Source organism: Oculina patagonica, chromosome 3 (genome assembly GCF_052425735.1).
Source record: "Oculina patagonica isolate OP01 chromosome 3, crgOcupat, whole genome shotgun sequence".
Lineage (NCBI taxonomy): Eukaryota > Metazoa > Cnidaria > Anthozoa > Scleractinia > Oculinidae > Oculina > Oculina patagonica.
The window spans coordinates 8,471,153-8,488,965 of record NC_135760.1 but is presented as its reverse complement, the minus strand read 5'-3'; the positions used below and the strand labels follow the sequence as shown (position 1 = coordinate 8,488,965).

The 17,813-nt window shown below is 39.7% G+C and overlaps 1 protein-coding gene across 1 annotated transcript; it reads right to left on the bottom strand.

The window, feature by feature from the left end:
- Positions 1 to 4,518: 4,518 nt before the first annotated feature.
- Positions 4,519 to 15,718, bottom strand: LOC144645815 (uncharacterized). The gene is made up of 7 exons (XM_078505353.1): positions 15,679 to 15,718; positions 11,963 to 12,033; positions 10,896 to 11,205; positions 9,955 to 10,233; positions 9,665 to 9,795; positions 4,905 to 5,142; positions 4,519 to 4,661 (listed from the first exon to the last, which is right to left on the bottom strand). The coding sequence occupies exons 1-7, from the start codon at positions 15,683 to 15,685 to the stop codon at positions 4,519 to 4,521; spliced, it is 1,179 nt and encodes a 392-aa protein (XP_078361479.1). The 5' UTR covers positions 15,686 to 15,718.
- Positions 15,719 to 17,813: the final 2,095 nt, after the last annotated feature.

The window sequence follows — 17,813 nt, the reverse complement described above, 5'->3', positions numbered from 1 at the left end:
TTTCTCATCTTCAATATTTTCAACTTTAAATCCTGTAAACCATAATGAATTGCGTTCGCCAATTTTTCAGAATCAGGGTAGTTTTCCACACGCTTTATCTCTGAAACGAAGTCGGTGACCCCCACTTTTTTTTGCATTTCCGACACAAGTAACTTATTATCTGACTGCTGTAAAAATTTTAAAAAAATCTATCGACTAGAAAATTTTCGCGCGAACGTCCTTAAAACGGTGTTGGAGCGTTCAGCGACAATAGGCACTCGAAAATGACTAATTAAATCATGCCACGTAACTACTTGAGTTGTAAACCTTTTTTATTTTCTCCTACGCGTTTCGTGTGAGTAGCGCACACTTCGTCAGTAAGTTTAATAATACAACCAAGTATGCATACTTGGTTGTAACACAATTTTACACTTTTAGCTTTGAACAAACCGTTTGTCCAAACGCTACAAATGATAAGTCAATAAAGAAAAACTTTCAGAGATAATAAGAAGTCACTTCCGTTGAAACGCGTGGCAAGACGAATGTAAATGACGCTATTGCTTGCGTGGAAGACACAGAAAGCGACGGAGATGGGCTACTATTTCTGGACTTTGCCTATATATGGTTAACAACAAGGGATTTTTAAACGTAACAAACGCGTCATAAGATGCATTTTTCGCGCTTGCACTATTGCTATTCACCCCATACATTTGCTTTGTGGAAGATCAAAGGTTAGTCGCTTCCAAAATTCTCAACAAGCCAATTTCAATGTATTCAAATTCAGCTCGGTAGCGAGCTCTAGAAGACAGGAACAAAAACAAATTGAATAAACATGCTTTTAAATGTTCTTTTGTTTGTGTCCTCTAGGCCTCACTACCATGCCGAGCCTCACTACCATGCCGAACTTTGATATATCGAAAGAAGCCTATGCTGACGGATATAAAATTTACATAACGTAAAACATCGAACCGAAGCGTTATTATCACGTTATTTATTATTAACAGACCAAAAGCTTTGCGTTTATGTTCACTTTTCTTCCCTGATGATGATCCAGTCAACTCGAATACAACGCTTTCGAGTTGTATAAGCACAGGGGGCCCAGACAAACTGTTTGTGCATGGACTGTGCACATTTACATTTTTATAGAGAATGTATGGAATTTACCGAATGGTTTGTAAAATTGCGTAAAATGGTGCAAAACATTAACAAATTGGTGCTGAATAAAGTGTTAAGTTTCCTTCCTTTTGTGTAGTGTCGTTCTTTTGGCTTGAAATGGCGAATTTGAGTCGATTGAAGGGTATTTTGCTTTCGCTGTTTACTATACATCTAATTACTGGAAAGGGGGAAACTCCAACAGCTCCAAAGTAGAACACTTCCAGCGCCGAGCCGATTTTCGACCTGATAATCCCATCGCATAGCTTTCAAACTACGCACCAGAAAAGAGGAAGGCTTGACGAATCTTCTCGTATCATTTGATCGAAAATTTATCCAAACGGGCCGGAACAAGCCCTCAAACGAAAAACGGGTATCCAAAAATTTTAAGCCGTCCGAATGCGTAGCACCAATTTGTGGTGCCGAAGGGAAACGCTATTCCCCAGCTTCTTTGTGATTGGATACAACTGAACAATGGTCGTTAAAGATTTTGTTTCGTGGATAGGGAGGCAAAGGCAAAACCAATACTCAATAGTATAGGGAGTAACGTCAATTGTGCGACACAACCTTAGGACCCTCGCGCAAAATATGGCAATTATGACGGCGATGCAGAAAGCGACGCATTAACATTTAAATATGCGTCGTTGTAACTTGTCAGTGTGGCGAAGTAATTATGAAATATTCATACTGACTTAAGAAACGAGTAAGTACCTACATCTAGTCGGTATGAGTTCATTTTTAAAGCTAGCTAGCTTCAAATAAAAGTCAGCGTTCATTTTCAACGAAAAAAATATTTTACAGCTCTAAAAAATATCAGGCTTTAGTCATCTCACCTAGTTGTTTTACAGAGATTGCAAAACAATACACCCACATGTGAAACTCTTGTGCAAAACCGTTGTTGTGATTTGCTATTCTTTTGTTAAGGTCCAGCTGTATGGGAAAACCCCGCGAACTCCCATCACGACTTTCTTAGCGCAGAAAATGTAGGCGATCGCGAGTTTGCGGAAAAGTGGGATTTTTTCGCGACATACGAATATGGCAAGGTACTCGTGTTTGAGTTCCTTTATTTTTCTTTCTGTTTTTGATGTTTTAAACATTTATGGCTGCAATCACCGAAATAGTCCTCATTTTTTAGGTTCGAAACCTTAACTTCTGAACAATCTGAAATCCTACACATAGCCGAAGCTGGGCACAATATTCTTGTAACTGGAGAGGGAGGAACATGGAAATCTTTTGTGGTGAAGGCTATCAACAGTTGACTGCTAAAGCAAGGGAAAAAGGTTTTCATTGTTTGTGGGAGCGGTGTTTCGGGAAGAGTGTATTTGGAAGTAAATAAACAGACGTCAATGGCGCACTCCTTTTACTTCGACGCATACAAGTTACAACGACGCATATTTAAATGATACTGCATCACTTCCGGCATCGCTATTGTAATTGCCATTTGCGCGAGGCCCGTTTTCGTTTGAGGGCTTGGACCGTTTGGATAAATTTTCGATCAAATGATACGTGAAGATTCGTCAAGCCTTCCTCTTTTCTGGTGCGTAGTTTGAAAGCTGTGCGATGGGATTATCAGGTCGAAAATCGGCTCGGCGCTGGAAGTGTTCTACTTTGGAGCTGTTGGAGTTTCCACCCTTTCCATATAATTAGATGTATAGTAAACAGCGCAAGCAAAATACCCTTCAATCGACTCAAATTCGCCATTTCGAGCCAAAAGAACGAAACTACACAAAAGGTAGGAAACTTAACATTTATTCAGCGCAAAATTGTTAATGTTTTGCACCATTTTACGCAATTCTACAAACCATTCGGTAAATTCCATACATTCTCTATAAAAATGTAAATGTGCACAGGCCATACACAAACAGTTTGTCTGGGCTCCCTGTGGTCGGTCCTGTGCCATCCTTCCATTTCCAGGGGTAAATAATGAGGACGAGCAAATGGTTCACCGTTTTGTTTTTCACTCGCCATTGCCTACCCCGTAGTTCCCTGAAATGAGCTGGTTTTAGCTTCTGAGCGACCTCCTGACAAATATTATTTTGGTCGTGGAGCCAAGTGGCTGCGTGCCAATCCAAAAGAGACCAGGCTGCGGGGAAATCGTAACAGTTGCTCGGTGTCAGAAGGGGCAACTACGTCTACAAGAATAGGACGAACCAGCTTACATCTTAAGGAAATACGGCAGTTGGATGTTCAGCAGCCATAATATGTCGAAGGGGAAATGGCTAAAACAACAACGAAAGCTTAAAAGCAAGCGCCACTGCAATGATGGACAACCAGTAAAGACTGTTTTGTAAGCAGAAGCAAAAGAATAAGCGCCACTTCATTCTGCTTATGCTGTTCTCATTAGGGACGGACCATTATTTTCTTGGAGGGGGGGGGGGATGAAAAATTTTCCTCTACAAACTTTTTTTAGTTTATACACCTCTGCAAACATTTTTTTCCGAAATTCTTACTATATTTTGTTATACATATCGTGTTTGCAAACAATTTATTTTGTCTTTCCAGGCCCTGCAAACAATTTTTTTCAATATTTTTCATCCCCCCCCCCCCTCCAAAAAAATAATGGTCAGTCCCTTAGGAATCATGATGGCATACGCATAATCACAAGAAAACAAAATTGTTAGATCTTCTTGTGCTCACGATCATGCCTACGTTATGCTTTGTACCTAAGCTTGTGCCCAGCCTTAAGACGATAACGGCCGACATATTAGGGACCTTCAGGTTGAGGTATAATTTGAAAGTGCAAGTACGTATTTTCAAACTTAATGTGCGTGCTCAAATTTATCAGAGAGTCTGAATGGGGTTTGGTGACGTGTTTAGTGTTATTTGCCCATAACTTTTAGTGTTTGCTGTTACATTGGCTAATTTTTTAATGCTTACTGTTTCCGGAGAAAATAGTGTTAAGTGTTTGGAGGGTTTTATCGTGAAAAATTTTAGCATCGTTAATTCTTATCTGCTCAAAGTCGGATAAAATCGCTCATGAAGTAAGAGAAATTTTTCGGATTTCACCTCGGACATCTTCGGTAGTCTTCGGAAATCCTCGGTAATCTTCTGAAATGATTAGAAATCGTCGGAAAATGGGCAAAAACTTCTTCATCTACTAAAAAAATAATACTGGCCTTTTGAAGCCGTTTTTGATCCTTTCTGGATAAAATTTACTGTTACAGTTAATTTTTTACTGTTAATGTTAAAATGCCTAAAATTTAACTGTTTCATGTTACAGAGCCAAACAATTAAGTGTTTAGTGTTATTGAGGTACCCCCATTCAGACCCTCCGTTATTACGTGTGGCGCCAATTCAATTCCTTTTTTTTAACTTATAGTAAGTGACAGACAGGAGCCAGGGCTGCGATGAGGAAGAAATAACTTTAATAACTTTATAATTAATTTTTTAGGCTTTCTTCACGCTGACGACTGCAGCCACAAACTCCATTTTGTAATCTTCTGGCGATCGTACAAACTCTGCTTCCAGACGGCGGAAATATTCATCGACAATCAAATTTTTCTCCTCTGTGGTCCGCTCGTCGGAAAGACCTGAAATACACAAACCAAATATTAATAATTTATTTATAATTCTTTCATTCTTTCATTCATTCATTCATTCATCCATCCATCCGTCCATTTATTCATTCATTCATTCATTCATTCATTCATTCATTCATTTATTCCTCCACGTCATGGAACATCTGCCATCATTGATGACCCAGCAGTTTTCTGAATATTTTGTCAGCAAAACCACTTAATGAATATAACAATACAAACAAACTATAACCACACCTGATAGGAAGCTAGAGTTGCTCCACATGCGAATTTCTTCAGCCATTGATTTGGCCGCCATCTTTATGTTTCCAGTTTCCCGACGTAGTTTTGCATGTGGGCAAGCAAACGTTTTGACCTCCAGTGAACTAAGTGTGAGGCCTGCTTTTCTCACAGGACTTCCTTCTGACATAAACGGCAACTGTAGTTCTTTACGTGTGCGGATATATGCAGCTATAATTGTTTTATTTACTTCATCCTGCAGTGTGATAATACAAATTTTTGAGTTACTGAGACTGTCTGTATATCTGTTTGTCTGTTTGTCTGACTGTCTGATTGATTGATTGATTGATTGATTGATTGATTGATTGATTGATTGATTGATTCACTTTTATTTGAAAACAGTTATTCTATAAGTTAACAGACAGACAGACAGACAAAATGAATGAATGAATGAATCGCTTGTATTTGAATACGGTAGTTGCAATAAGTTAAGAAACAAAGAGCAAAATTTTGTTTTAATTCCCTTCTTATTTTATATCATCATAAAATTGAAAGAAAAAAAAAAACAGCAAAATCTAAGGATTATAAATGCCGGTTTGACGGCCACCGACAGATTTCTTTTAAAATGTTTTTTTAATTTTAGCTGATTTTGAGTTCTGAGGGAGAGATTTCCATATTCGGCTCCCCTATACGAAAACAAACCTTTGGAGCAGTTCCGTTCTTGAAATATAGGTCCCTTCAACATTTGAGGTATTTATGGTATCCTCAGAGAATAAACAACAACCTTTTGAGTAACACAATAGACCATATCCGTATTCTCGATATTGGACTGGAACTAGCTTGCAATGGAGGCTCATGCGGGGGAATATCATTAAAAACAGCTTCATGTCATTTGCATTTGAAAAGATTACCCGCATTAGACTCCATTGCAAGCTAGTTCCAGTCCAATACCGAGAATACGAATAAGGCCTATTGGCATAATTCCGCCATGATGTCCGAGCACATGCTCTCTTGCACTCCTCAGTGCGCACTAACCTTATAGGTACGCAAAGCGTAGATACAATATCCCCCTTTTCCTGCCATGTGATAACAGGGGTTGTAAAAAAGAACAACAACAATGAACAAGCAATGGACTTTAAAGATGAATTCCAGTCCGTACTGCGCAATCTCGGCTGCAATGTTTATGTGAGCCCACCACGAAGAAATGTTTACAAGCAAAACTAAAAATTCCGCGACAAACTTACCTTTTTCTTCATTATTAACGCCAGATATCCTTGCAGAACAAATAATAACGAGTAGAAGAACCTTGACGCTATTTCAAACCAACGTTTCAGCTCATCGGAAATTCTGAAACGAATTGAACTGTAATGGCGGACTAAAAAACTTCATGTATGCTGTCACTCAAGTGTAACGTTTCAACGAATTCAAAACAAAAACGAAAACAAACCCCGAGTCTGCGTAGTACGGACTGGAAATCAGCTTTAAACCTAAGAGTAACCTTGAACAACCTTGGTAACTGAAAATACTTCACAACAACAGTAACACTGAGCTTATTTGTTAGCAACCAGTTTCTAGTGTTTACTTAATCTTAATTTATCCATGACAAAACTTCTACAGTCGATTCTGCAGCAGCAATTAATAAAGTATCACCAGCGTACATGCGTGGTTTGGGAAATTGCAAGTACAGTCGAAGCTCACTTAACAGACACTCTCGTAAGAGGACAGCTCTACTTACGGCCGCCTTGTGTGAAACCCTGTTTTAACTCCCATACAAACTCTGTATTTTTACATTCTGGTAAGCGGACATTCCCGTAAGCGACCGCGGACACTTTCACAGATTACGACTTAAACTTTTTCTTAGTTTTTAAGTTCCCGTAAGCGAACACCCCAAAGAAAATCCTATAAAAACCTCTGTATCTTGTTTTTATCAATCGACTTCACATCGCCGTTCGTCACAATGATTTTACAGTAATTACAGTACCATATTTCAGTGTTTGTTTTGTCGTCATCCACGTCCATCCCGTTATTGCTAGCTGGGTAAGCTCCTGTAAGCGGCCATCTATCCCCTACATCTCTAGTGGCCGCTTACGAGGACCATTCTCGTAAGCGGTAAGCGGCCAGCTCCAGTTACGGACACTTTTTTCGCGTCTCGAGGGTGTCCGCTTACGAGAGCTTCGACTGTACTCGGGGGAGGCATTAATATACAAAAGAAACAGTAAGGACCTAAAATAAATCCCTGAGGTACCCCAGATGTTACTGCTTGGGGTTTTGAAATGGTGCTTTCAATAATACACTAGTACTGTTGCTGTCTATCGGATAAATATGACTTAAACCAGTTAAGAGCCACTCCCGTAATGCCAAACATTTCCAGCTTTATTAGTAAAATTGCGTGAGAGACGATATCAAAGGCTTTAGCAAGATCTAAAGAACGACCGAGGTAGTCATACCTTTGTCAATGGTTAGATACCATTCAATATTGACACTGTTGTATGTCACGTTTTTAGTAATAACCTGGTCACTGATAAACAGTGGGCCTACCGCGAGGGACACTCCACGGAGCTTTTGCTCGTACATCTCTCAGAAACCTGGAGAAGAGCAATCGATGTGAACAAAGTAGTTGCTGTGGCGTTCGTTGACTTCAAAAAAGCTTTCGACTGTGTATCCCATGCGATTTTACTGCAAAAGTTAAAGCTTCAATTCGGGGTTCAAGGCCCCTTACTATCATGGCTGACGGACTACTTAACTGACCGTACTCAATATGCGATGGTAAACGGCCAGCGCTCAACTGTGTTAAATGTCACATGTGGCATCCCTCAAGGGTCAGTATTGGGCCCCACGCTGTTCGCCTTGTACACCAACGACCTGCCTAATGCAGTTCCTTCTGGCTCTGTCTTTATGTACGCGGATGACACCACCGTTTATTGCATCGGTGACACTGTTGATTGCGCCGTTGCTTCTCTAAATAAAGCACTATCTGAACTGAACAACTGGTGCCAAGAGAACTCTTTAACTCCCCACTCGGCAAAGTGCGAAGCAATGCTTCTGATGAGAAAACCGCATATCGGTCCTCTAAATTCGGTCATTATCGGAGATAATCGAATCGACTGGGTGAAACACACTCGCCTTTTGGGCGTCACTATCGATGACCGGCTGGCCTGGTCACATCATCTTACAGATGTAAAAAAGAGTTTTGTGAACAAACTGAACCTCTTAAAGAGGAGTTCGTTCTTAAGGAGAGAAGCCCTTCTGGATTTGTATTATAAGGTCATCCTGCCGGCAGTTCTTTATGGTCTTGTCGTCTGGGGCGGTTGTGTTAATGCAGAGCAACTAAATTCTTTGGAAGTGCTCCATTGTAGGGCGGCCAGAGTGATTTACAACCTGCCCCGCGATATGCCATCCGCTGAAGTCTACCAGTATACGAAATGGAACACACTAAACTACTTATACAAACTCCGGATAATTAAACTAATTTACAGGGTGGTAAACGGTGAAGCACCAACTGCATTGTCACACCTAGCGAAAAAAGCCAGGATTTCTTACAGCCTCAGAAGAAACAATAACATCGTGGTCCCTAGATTTAATTCATACTTTGTAAAAAAATCAATTGAACATAGGGGGGCCATCCTATGGAATGCTGTTTCGTCGTATAATACAGGATCCCAATTTTCGGTTTTCTATCGAAAAGTGAAAAATGACAATTATATTAAGGAGCTTAATTTCAATGCTCAGTCGGTTCAGTCGCTCCCTAGGCATTACAATGACTTTAAATGTTACTGATTGTTATGAAATTAATTATTTTTATAGTAGATACGATCCAATTTAGTATATAAGCATTTAGTTGTAATTTAGAAATCTATTAGTTTATTAGTATTTTGTAATATTTAGTTTAATACACGACCCCACAAGCATTGTGCTTTAAACCCTATCGTGTGTAAATAAAGGTTTTGATGATGATGATGATGATATTTAGATGGGGAGCGATATCCAGACGTATTGGTATTTTATCACAAGATATCGTGTTCGGTAAGGGAGGCGTAAAGTTGTTCATACACAACCCATTCACATACTTTTGTTAAAGCAGATAAGACATAGACTGGACTGTAATTCTGCGGATCTGTACGGTCATTTGCTTTAAATAATGGGAAAATTTTCAGCCGTTTTCCATTTTGAAGGAAAAACGCCGCTGCCCATACTTTTAGTGATAACGATAAAATGCTTTCAAAGAAACCGAAATGACTGGTGCTGCTTCGATTAAAAGTCTACAGGAAATATTATCAAGGTTAGCGACTGTGTGCGGAGATAACATATTTATAATTTTGAAAACTGCGTCCGCTGTTGTATGTTTAAGGTTAAAACCTGACTTAGCTGGAGTTATGTAGCTTTCAATATTAATTTGGTACAGTATCTCCATTTGATAGCGCCAAGGCGAGATTAGGACCAATCGAAGGAAGGTGATTATTAAGAATTTCGCAGATGTCGGAGGGCTCAGTAACTTATTTATCATTTAGACGGGCAGACAGACTGGCTGGCTGGCTGGCTGACTTAACTAGACGTTTTTATTCACTGTAAGGTGAAGAAAAATCCTAGGACGCACGTTTGACGTTAACGTTGCGGGTATAAGACGACACTCCTCGCAACTCTAGCTATTGTAAAACAAGGGATCGAGGTAAATTCTAGTACTGATTTATGCAGACTGACCACGTTAAAGTAGCTTAACAGGGAAGGTGTATTTCTTCAGCAATACGTGTGTTATTTTACCTTTTGAATCAGACCCTTACCATCGTAATTACACCATCTTCTGCCATGCTCTTCCACATCTCAGATAGCACTTGGGTAATCTCTAGATCTTTGCCTCTGGTAAAATGCTCATCGTCCTCCTCCGCAAATACAACCATGGCTAGGGTTCCACCTAACGAGAGAGACCCGGTATCGTCCACAAGAAAAACCAATAATATCATTACATTAGACACACGTATTACCAGACGTCCACAATTCCAAATTTTGGACTTCTGGTATTACTTACTGTTTACAGTAAAAATAGGTCCGACGTAGTCGTCGTTTAGCATACCTGAAGCTAGCTCCTTAGCTCTCATCAGGAGGAATGTCTCCCAGTCAGCTGCAGCCTGTCTCGTGAGAAGTTCCCGCTCTTTCGGGTTTTGGGACTGATAATGGTACAAACCACCAGTCACACTACATGGAACCTTGCTTAACCAGTGAACAGCAAGACAGCACAGGCCTAGATGTATGGAGCCACGAGGAAAGCACTGTTTGAAAAACTGCGTTCCACATGCTGCCACGTAAACGTTAGGAAATGCCGTGTAGTAGCTCGGAGGACCTGGGACCAACCCTTCAAAGGAAAAGGAGATTCATACTCGTTTTTTTTATTCAATGGTTTTGCTTTAACCCTCGGGTGCACAAGCAAATTCATAACCCCACCGTGGTACAAGAGGGGGGGGAGGTGGTTGATGGAACACCCCAAGGTTTTCGTTTTACACTGAGTAGAAAGCCCTTAGCTCTCTCTACAAGATGACATAATTTGTGTTGGCTGTGATGTAATATGACCTCATTATATTTACCATCTTGGATCCGCCGTCTTAAATTCCACCTTTTTTCTTAGGAAGCCACAAAATGTACGAATTTTGCGATTTGTTTAAGAAAACTAGAAAATTAAAGAATTATGTTAAAATAGTGGAGATTTGAGCAAACCTGCATGTATTTTTGTGGTTGTCATGGAAATGTCAAAAACATCAGAATTTCCGCGAGGAATGAATGGACAGCAACTAAAAGTTTCAGCATCACAGAGTAAATTCCCTGTTGAAAATTGCGAAAAAACCTTGAGCAGAGGAGGGGGAGGATTTTTTGGAGCAACTTTTGAGCAACTTTTATTATCAGAAGCAACTGTTTTGGATTTTTGCAGCAACTTTTAAGCAACGTTTTGAGAAATTACGAGCAACTTTTTGGGAAATCTCGAGCAACTTGTGGAAAGCCCTAACTGTTGGCTGTGCGTACCTTGAAGGAAGGAAAAAAGAGACGTGAAGTCATTAACTGGTTGGTCCTCATAAAAAATAAGAACTTCCAGCTCATTGCCATGTAGTTTTCTCAGCTCCTCCACGCATGAATAAATGACCGGCATTGAGTGCCCTCCATCGGCACTTCCATAGTCAGCTATGGTATATACAGAACCTGGGGTTACTGGAGAAGATCTCACACAGTCCAAAGCTATAGGGGCCAGCTTCTCCATAGGAGCTAAAGTGTCCAGGACTTTAGAAAAATACATTCCAGACCCAGCCTCGCCACATGGTAGGTGTGAGTGAGGTGCCTACAAACAGGTAAAGCAAACAACGAATACATGTACCGTAAAATTCCGGTTATAACCCCCCCCCCCCTTCCCGCTTATAGGCCCATCAACCTGGAAACAAAAAAATACATCCGGTTTTAGCCCCCCCCCCCCGGATATAAGTCCCCCTCTACCAGATGACAGTACTGAAAAGGGCTAAATGTTGCTTTTTGTGCGTTTTTAACTTAAAAACTTATTTCGATCAACACTCCCGAGGCTCGTTTCGAAACGTTTTTTTTCCTTTCGCTTATAAACCCTCCCGAATATAAGCCCCTCCGCTTATAAGCCCACCCAAAAACCCTTACGAAGTTGCATAAGCCCAGGGCTTATAACCGAAATTCTACGGTATTCTTTTAAGTAATAATATTACTTTACAATGCAACTTGTAGCAATTAATCACGAGTTTATTTGCAATCTCCCATTGAAGTCGGGACTCTACTGTACTGAAAAATACCAAAACGGCTGCAAATGGAGCCTGATTTACCCCTACACTCATGAATAGAACAATGAAATTAAGAAATCAAAGACAGTAAGATTGTGACGCGCAAACAATTCGCGTTGGATAAATTAATTTTGGGGGAATAATTGTTTTCTTTTTCTTTAACTATTGTATCGTTTTTTCAAAATGTAAAATTCCGAAAAATGCGAAAAGAGTGTTCTACAAAAATTCTAGGTTTTCAGTACTTTTGACCCGGAATATTAAAATGTTTTTGACCATTATTTAAACAAAAACGCCTACCGTAATTTTTTCAGTGTTGCACTTGCCACTGTATTGCACTTGTTCCATAATGAATAAATGGAAACTCCTATCTGAAAAATAACATGAATGACGGGTTGGCCTTTTTTTATCACACGAAGACCTTAAAAATTAATTTTAATTGTCAAATAGCACGAGTTAGCGAAAAGCTTGGTGGTGAGGGGGGGGGGGGGAGCTGCTTTCCTAAATATGCTAAATGTCGTAAGAGCTTTATTGTATGTTGAAGCAGATTTTCAGGGACTTAGCTCCTCTACTTCAACACTCAATTCACCGCTTCTGTATTTCTTTCTAGTCCATTTGTATTCCGTTCTTCTCGTACTAGGTTACATCAGTGATAATACTCTAGTTTCAACTTACTGCAACTTAACATGGATATGTTTCACTTTCTGGATATGTTCCGTGACAGAAAGCAAACGAAAAGAAAATTATTTTCCAACTTTTACAAATCTGACTTTTACAAGTTCATGTTTTGAAAATCTGTGCTTTACACATCCACCCTTTACAACTCCACCTTTTACAAATCAAGGTTTTACAAATCCTACTTTTACAAATCCTTTTACAAAGTTTAAGTTTGCTTTATAACATTGTGCTGGGCGCATAACAATGTCTAATAAACAATAGCTGGATTCGGTTTTCGCATGATAGCGAAATATCGGTTTGTTTAATCATCGCTATTATGCTCGACCTTATCCAATAATCGTTGAGTGTCAGTTGCCTCCCGCGCGCCCTCAGCCTAAGCGGAGCTCTAGCTCGCGTAGCGCGCCAGCGGAGCACCATGGGTAAGGACATTTGGTAAACCCATGAAGCCAAGCTGGTTATCGAGTGAGTGAGCGTACGCACGCCCGCCCAAGCCTACAGAATAGGGAGCTTAAGCACCAGACGTTTTCTAGGCGGCGACGGCGACGGTGACAGGAAGTAAATTTCACTTTCGATTCACTTTTCCCGCCGAAATGTTCAGACGTCGCGACTCGGCGCCGACGTTACTTTGCCTGTTTTGACGTTGCCTGTAAAACGCGAGTTTTGTCTTGTGATTTTCTTGCTTAATATTATTTTGCACTTAAATTTGTACACGTATCCGAAGCTTCAATTGTTATTCTATCGTTTTGGAACCTGTACCTTCGAGGAATTAAATATTTCGTGCATTTTTAGAAGCTTTTTAGATCATGTTGTAAAGATGTCTACAACGGTACAAATGTAAGTGTTGAAAGCATTTTGTTTATACGGCGAAATTAAAGCTGTAATTTCCGGTTTTTGTTTTTTTAACGATTTTTACGCTTCTATGATTACGATTGTCATTATCCAAAATGTAAAGCGCCGAGGTTTCTTTGTTGTCATTCAGTGTACTTAGAATAAACAGCCTGTAAGATCACCACGCTGTTTCTATATGCGACTGTCTTAATATATAAATTGCTAGCGAATTGCATGTTCCGGTTCAAGAAAAATAAAGGCGATTGGGGTTGACGATTTATTTTGGCTGTGGATCTTTTTTTGAGTAGTATACGTTTTATTACTTCAATAACAGTATTTTCAATGAGAGTATTTTCACAAAACGGATTTTAAGAACCATAAAATAAGTGTGGAGCTCCGCTTTTAGGCTTGGCTAAATCTATATATTTCTTTAAGGTGGCTCAACTGGATTTTTTAGGGGTAACACCGCTCAAGTTTGAGAATTAAATGTACTGATTTTTTCTCCCAGATTTCGTGTTTACAAGCTAGTGTCCTCATTATTCACGGGTATTGTTTTGAAGTTTCATTTCCACGTGCACGACTGTAGCAAAAAATTCATTTGCATTAACTAGGTCACTCGACTGCTTTCCGAACAAATTTCCGAAACATGCTTCTATTGCTTAAAAATAAAATGTAACAGCATTTGTCGGGCTATTAAGCTGTAGGGACATCTTTGTCCAGAAAGCTATAATTCTGCAGATGTTGTCATTGCTATTCTCATCCCAAGGCAGATTAGCATGCTTCGGAAAAATTTTCGGAAAGCAATCGAGCGTCCTGTTTAATGCAAATGCTTTTTTTGCTGGAGTCATGCACGTAGATATGAAACTTGAAAACAATGCCTGTGAATAATGAGGACACTCGCTTGTAAACACAAAATCTGCGAGAACAAATCAGTACATTGGAGGCCCAATTTTATTACCTTAAATGTTTTCAATGAGCTCGAAACTTGCAAGCTATATCAATTGATGACAAACCTCGAGTTTGTCAAAGTTTAAAAAAGATTCATCGAGCGGTTTTTAATCTATTATCACTTTTGTAGGCATAGATCAAATTATAAACAAAAATGACAACAAGAGCATCGGAACGCACGCTCATCAAATTCTTTTTTCTCGCAATCGACCAAAGCAATCTCCACCACTGTTTTACACACGATTTTAAATGGAATCGAACTACTATAAGATGAAACTGCAATCCACAGGCGCGTCGTTTTCTTAAGATATTACCCCATTTTCTCGTCAGTATGTTTTTGACTGTATTTACAGCTCCCAAAACTTCATCCCCAAATATTTCGAAAACGCTCTCATAGAATTTGTTTAAACTTTGCCAACATCGAGGCAGCTATGTGTGGTACAAGCTCCTTTGAGCGATTTCCGAAAAAATCTCCTGGTGCCGGGGAATAGGAGCGAAAGTAAAAAACGTAATGACGTCATTTCGTCGCTATGGCAACTCCGATGTCAATATAACACTGGTCATAAAAAAATTTCATCTTTATCTAATACAACTGTGGTTATCGTTTTTCGATAGCGTTGTTAATGGCGACGTAGTTAATTCTCAAACTTGAGCGGTGTTACCCCTAAAAAATCCAGTTGAGCCACCTTAAGTTTTCCGTCTCATTTAGAACGAAAAGTGCATTCGAAGACATTTTTTTTTTCGTATTCACCTAGCCAAATTTACAAATTCATTAAGTTTGCGATCTTGACAACGGCAATTGCCTTTACAAAAATTAAGAATTTACGTGGCAACTTGATCATAAATTTTCATATCGCGCAAAATAAGAATGGATGAATGTTTTCTTTCTCTTGTCTTTTCTTTTAAATTTGTGGCATCTTTGTTTTTAATAAGATTCTGGCTACGCGAGTCGTGTTTAATCATTTCATTTTATCGCAAAATGTAAGTAATTGTGAGTAATTGATCCCCAAATTAGCGAACTCCGACCACCTCCTAAAGAAAATAAGAACCCAGCTGGCTTAGAAAGAAGTGAACTACAAACGTTACTTGACTTTCTGCATCTGTGTATGTGACATTTGAAGGAGAACGTTCAACAATTCCACTCTCACGGTTCCCAATATCAATAAATAACAAATGTGGGTAAAAATATCACTTCCAAATACCAATTCGATCGGGAAACACGGTCTCGCAAGCTCTTCTGAGCTTTAAAACACCACCGCGTCTAAAAAAAGGCATGGAGGTGATGTGAGAGAAAATATCTGTTATACCATCAATGATCTAGAGTAAGACTGCAAAGGACGAAAAGTGATTCATGTGGCGCCTTCTCTCAGTTGATCAAAACCCGCAAGAAATGCATAAACTTAACGGTCGGTTTTTAAGTTGTACTTTCAATAACAATACCTCGATTCAGTTATTTGTTCTGTGAACCCAAAAACTTACATTAATTATAATTGTAGACATCGTTATTTTTAAGTTTAAAGAATCAAATTTGAAAACTAACTTTAGTATCGAGCTCATCCTACCTGACATACAGCGTACTGGCGTAAGTGATCCTATCTCGAGGACGGTTAGTGGGGGATATGCTAAATATAATAATAACGTCTCAAATTAGGTGTTTGGTTGCCCAGGGGATTCTGGTAGCCGTTCCAGCGAGGTCTCACATTAATGGCTCGCTACCCTTTGATAGAACAATAGAACATACAAGAAGAACAATGCCCCTATACATAAATTTGTGATGCTAATCTAAAAGTTAAGTATGCATTTTTTTTTATAAACAAAGAAACCAAGGCTTCCATGTGATATATAGATTTAGGCAGGCCTAAAAGTGAAGCTCAATACAATTACTTTAATGCCAAAAAAGTTCGGTCATTATGTAAATCAATAGAGAAAGCAAGCAAACATTAAGAAAAACTTCAAACTGTTAGGACTAGTTCAGACGTCGTGCTTTCGCCGTGCCGAACTAAATTCAGGAATTAAGTTCGACAAAAGCACGGCAGAAGCACGACGTCTGAATCAAATTTTTGAATTGAGTTCGGCAAAGCAATTTAGTTCGACACGCCAAGCCGTGCTACACGACTCTGGCACGGCAGCGGTTCAAACGCCGTGCTTTTGCCGCACTAAACCAAATTCATAAATTATATTTATGTATTTTGGCGGGATTAAGTTCCCGCGAGGAGTTACGAGGAGACCCGAGAATAATTCTCCTTTACGGAGTATGCGCACAACCTCGTCCCCAGGGTCTTTTCCGTTTACAGCCGCCATTTTGAAAACGGCGAAGACCCTGGGAACGAGGTTAAGTATGCGCATTGAATTTTATTCTTGCCAGACGGCAAAAAATCATGGCGACCAGCCAAAGGAATACAAATGAAATTTTATCTGCTAAAAAGCACGTGGAGGATGTTCCATTCAACGAAGAAGATGATACTAATGACAGGGAGCAGGGTGGAGAAGAAGCTAGTGGGGTTGAATCTGAAATAAGCAAGTTTTCGGAAACAATTCGGGCAAAGAAAAATAAAAATACATTTGCCGTAATTGCAAAAAGAAATTTTTTAATTTCTGTTGCTTTTCTTTGCGTCTTTTTCTTGAGTCTTGCAATGATTTTAAAAATGGGAGTTTTTGCTGCAATTTGGAAAACGGCGCCACTTTTGTTGGATCACCGCTGACTAATTGTTCAGTAGCTTCAGTAAATCCTGAATTTGGTACGACTCTGGCACGACGTCTGAATCAGAGTCGTACTTCTGTCGTGCTACAGTCGAACCTAATTGCAATTTAGTTCGGCACGGTAGAAGCACGACGTCTGAACTAGGCCTTAGGGAAAGGTAAAAAAGGTAAAGTCTGTCTCCGAGACATGAGGCCCATACAGCCGGAGCTTATCCCGGTTTCCGTAGCATTAAGCGACTAGGAGTATTTCTACTCCCCCCTGGATGGGATGCTAGTCCATCGCAGGGTTACCCCCCAGCAGTAAATTCGCCGGTACCCATTTATACACCTGGGTGGAGAGAGGCACTGTGAGAGTTAAGTATCTTGCCCAAGAACACAACGCAGCGCCCCGGCCAGGCCTCGAACCCGGGCCGTTCGACTCGGAGTCGAGCGCGCTAACCATTAGGGAAAGGAGTGGGAAAAATGCACGTACCTTACTTAAACATAGGAAAACCGTAATAGCCTAAGTAACATGCATTAAAAAAAACGTTGAAAATGCACACATATATAACACTTACAATCGCTGATTAAACATACAAAGGAAACCGAATCCAGCGAAAACTATTAATTGGGTTACTTACAGAGAAAAATCGCACACTTATAATTATATAACGTTAAGTATGCAACTCCCTTTTTACAAACAAAGAAACCAAGGGTTACACGTATACATCAATATATAAATCTAGGCAGGCCTTAAAGCCGACCTCCCCAATTAGTTTTTAATAGCCTTTAACCCTTAACATGCTAAGTCCGGATTTATTCCGGGATTTGAAGGAATGGCCATTCAACCACTTATGACGTCACCAATTTACACGTCAGCAGATTTTTGTGATGTGCAACTTGAATATATTTACCACTTTCAAATCAGCGGCTAACTGTTTGCTCCAAAATAAAATAAAAATTGGTCCCTTAACAAGGAGATATTATATTATTTTTTAAGTTTCTATGGTTCTATGGT

Excerpts from the sequence above, each read along its gene's own strand:
- LOC144645815 (XM_078505353.1), bottom strand. Across the intron at positions 11,206-11,962 it reads GCAACACTGAAAAAATTACG|GCACCTCACTCACACCTACC; the intron begins GTAGGCGTTTTT and ends ACCTGTTTGTAG. Across the intron at positions 5,143-9,664 it reads AAGATGGTGTAATTACGATG|GATGAAGTAAATAAAACAAT; the intron begins GTAAGGGTCTGA and ends ATCACACTGCAG.